The sequence below is a fragment of the Crocodylus porosus genome, unplaced genomic scaffold (assembly GCF_001723895.1).
Source record: "Crocodylus porosus isolate Cpor-Errol unplaced genomic scaffold, CroPor_comp1, whole genome shotgun sequence".
NCBI classification, from domain to species: Eukaryota; Metazoa; Chordata; order Crocodylia; family Crocodylidae; genus Crocodylus; species Crocodylus porosus.
This window is the reverse complement of record NW_017728910.1, coordinates 13,747,895-13,751,520: the sequence shown is the minus strand read 5'-3', so window position 1 is coordinate 13,751,520 and position 3,626 is coordinate 13,747,895. Positions and strand designations below refer to the sequence as shown.

The window sequence follows — 3,626 nt, the reverse complement described above, 5'->3', positions numbered from 1 at the left end:
GAAACTAGGCGCTGCTTCTCTCTAGCACCACAGGAAAATATTCAATTAAATTAAAAATAAAAAGGCAGAAAATTCAAAAGCTACTAAATTATACCCTGGTAGAAAAAAAGTATTTAACTATGGAATTCATTGTTGTAGAATGTCAAGGAGTTTGATCCCAAATGCAGGGATCACCCATCTTTTAGGACTGCGGGTCAGCACAGGCTGCTCATCCCTTCTGCAGCATACCCAGCCTTCCATGCTCTGTGCTCTCATTCCCCCTCCCGCTATCCCCTCGCTTGGGGTATCCACTTTCTGAGGGTCACTGCAAGAGAGCAGGGAGGGTTGAGGCAGCAGCAGGCAGCTTGAGAGGGAACCCCCTTTAAAGGGACAGGAGTAATTACTGCCCCATGTCACCAACTCTCCTGTCTCACCCCCACTCCATCTTCCCCCATCCCTGATTATCCAGTCATTTATACACCCACCTTACAGTAGTTTCATTCTGACCATTTCCTCTGCTTATTTATCAAATAACAATGAATGCACCAAGCTCTAGTGTACTTCATGACATAGCACTGCGTTAAGTTAAATTACCATAATCCTCTCCTCGCAAGATCTCAGGAGCAATGTAGTTGGGAGTCCCACAGAAAGTGCTGGTTGTATCTCCAGGCCTTAACCCTTCCTTTAGAAAAGATAAAAGGGTCAGGGGAAAAAAAGAGTTTTAGTTAACCAAAAATTCCTTACCGTAGTTTGTGGGCACATCTACACATGCACTTTACTGTATATTAGATTAATTTAATGCACAATAAAGTGTCACCACCTACACATGCGCTGTAATTAATGCATGGTAGATTAATTTACTCTGGTGTAGGATAGTCCTGTCAGACGCAGGTACTATCCTACACTACAGTAAATTACTCCCCTTATATACACAGGTAGATGGTGACTTTGGGATTAGTATAGTCAATTGCATTAATTGCACAAGTAGATATGACCAGTTTCTATGTAAAAAAAAGCCCTGTAAAAAATAAATCATTAGTTAGTCTTAAATAGATCTGTATGTAATCTGTATGCAAAGTGCTATCTTTAGAGATGAAATTTATGCAGAGTGTAGAGTGCACGATGTGTTGAGAAAAGCTGTGCATCTTCATTATACCTGTCTAAATATGCTGTTTTAAGCGTTCTTAAAGAATGAAGCTACTTTACTCCTTTTAGATGTTTAATTTAAGCTACAAAAACAGCATATTAAATGCATGTTTGTTAAAAAATGTGTTTTACAGAGTCATCTTAAATTAGGAAAAAGATACAAGGATATAATTATTTGCAATTCTATTCTATTACACACAAAGCAAAATAGATTTAAAATGTTTATAGTAAAACTGAAGTTTCAGTGCAAACCTAGTTCTATTTAATAACAAAAGCTGAAACCACTCAAAGACAAAGTCCAAAGAAATTCAGGCTACTGAATATTTCTATTATCCAGTCAACATAAAACTGATCTAATAACAAAGGTCAGAGGTAGAGACTAGAATGAAAAAAATTCAAAGTGCAATTTAAATAAATCTTTTATTTTAGTATGCAAGATTGGCACTCTATGTCCAGTTCAAACCCTTATTTACAGAGGTGGTTTAGCAAAGTTCATCATACCAAAATAGCAGGATATTGTATGTCACTGAACATAGGAATGATCACTTCAGAGTTTACTTAAAAAACAAAACAAAAACAACCTGCCATTATTCAACCAGCACAACATCAAATAAAAGGTTTTTTTTTAAATCATGTAATAGTATAGGGTTGAAGTACTGGTATCAAGGGGATTATACAAAAATGCCAGAGTTAATAAATTGTCACACTGGGAACTATCTTGTTTATATTTTATATACACAATTGAAATCTTAATTTGAAATGCGTGCATAGTCTTTCTTTGAATAATATTTTGTCCTGCTTTCTTCATCTGCAGACTGCATATATCTTTTTGTTCTACCTGAGCTGTATGCAAGTTGATGCAACAGACTTAAATCCAGCTAGAAAGATGCTATCATAAATTACAAAGAAGGTACCTGAAAGTGTCACACGGTATTTGTCTGGAAGTTAATTTTCCCCTCACCTTGCACATGCCATAATCTGTGAGTTTAATGTGTCCCTCAGAATCCAGTAATACATTGTCCAGTTTCAAATCTCTGTAGATTATCCCTCTTTCATGCAGGTAGTTCAATGCTAGGCTGATTTCTGCAGAATAGAACCTAGAAATGAAGAAAGACTCCTTTTAGATAAATACTCTTCAGTACTTCATAATCAAATCACAACTTCAGAATAATCCATAGCGAAGCAAGAAAGCAACCTTCAAGTGAATGCAAGTGAAGGAGGAAGACAATAGTGACCAACATCCTGCTACTCTGAGGGTTGTTAAAATACACTTGAGATCCAGAGACCATGCCCCCTCTACAGAGTATGGCAAAACCCCAGTCTGTACCAATCTAACCCTGACCCCAAATATGGTAACTGAACTGACCCTGAGGAGTGAGGCAAGACCCTTTAGCCAGCAACCTCCAGCTTTACACGCAAGCAGGAGCACTGGCAAAGCACTGGCATATCCCAGTCAAAATCCCCAGCCTTGACTCTAGCCAACACCCAATGCTTCTGAGAAAGGAGAAACGCCCCCCCCCCTAACAAACATACATACAATGGCAGGAAAGGGGGAAAAAAGATTTCTTCCTGGCCCCATGCAGCAATCACTGAAGCCCAGAAGTGTGGGAAACACCCATAGCATAGCATAGGCATAGCTATTCCTAGATCACCACTGACCAAAGCTTGTCCAATCTCTTCTTGAACACCTCCAGTGATGAGATTCCACAACTTCCCTAGGCAGTCTATTCCACTGCCTCACTGTTCTAAGAGGGAAAAAGTTTTTACTGATATCTATTCTAAACCTACTTTGCTGCAACTTATACTCACTGCTCCACGTTCTGCTCTGTAGCAAGAGAAAATGTTTTCCTTTCAGATATTTGAAGACTGCTATAAAGTTCCCTCTTAAGCACCTTTTCTGCAAGCTCAACATGCCTATTTTCTTTATGTCTATTTCCTTCAAAATAACTATTTCCTACTGCCCTTCATATGACTTGTCTTCTAAATCTTTTTATCATTTTTGTTGCCTGCCTCTAGGCCCTGTCTACTTTTCCACGTTCTTTTTAAAATGACAAGCCCAAAAATGCACAGTACTGTAGCTGAGGCCTAACCAGTGCTAAGTAAAGAGGGTGCATCACCTCACGTGTCTTGCACTTAATGCTTGTACTGATCCAGTCCAAAATCACATTTGCTTTTTGTACAGCTGTCACACTGCACATGCATTTTGAGTCTGTGATCCACCAAGACTCCTAAATCTTTCCCTGTCATGTTGCCATCCAGCCAGGTGTCATCCATTTTGTATCTGTGTTTTCAATCATTCTTCTTAAGGTGCAAGACCTTGTATATGTTGGCATTAAATTTCACCCAGTTAGCTCTAGCCCAGCTTTCCAATTCATCACAATCATTCTGCATTGTACTCCTGTCCTCAGTGTTCACTATCCTTCCCAGTTTTGTGTCATCTGCAAATCTGCTCAAGAAGGTCTCTATTTCACCATCCAAATAATTAGGAAACATGTTAAAAG

The 3,626-nt window shown here is 38.8% G+C and overlaps 1 protein-coding gene and 1 long non-coding RNA gene across 2 annotated transcripts in view; one reads left to right on the top strand and one right to left on the bottom strand.

Moving 5' to 3' along the window:
- The window catches only part of LOC109308427, a 686-nt gene extending 629 nt beyond the window's left edge, over positions 1-57 (top strand). Inside the window, exon 2 of the long non-coding RNA XR_002100613.1 lies at positions 9-57. This is a non-coding gene — a long non-coding RNA (uncharacterized LOC109308427). The remainder of the gene's footprint in view (positions 1-8) is intronic.
- PRKCI (protein kinase C iota) overlaps positions 1-3,626 on the bottom strand; it is a 42,724-nt gene that overhangs the window by 4,676 nt on the left and 34,422 nt on the right. Inside the window, exons 12-13 of the mRNA XM_019532725.1 lie at positions 2,087-2,222; positions 574-661 (exon numbers count right to left, since the gene is read on the bottom strand). Coding sequence (XP_019388270.1) covers positions 574-661; positions 2,087-2,222 — 224 coding nt within the window. The remainder of the gene's footprint in view (positions 1-573; positions 662-2,086; positions 2,223-3,626) is intronic.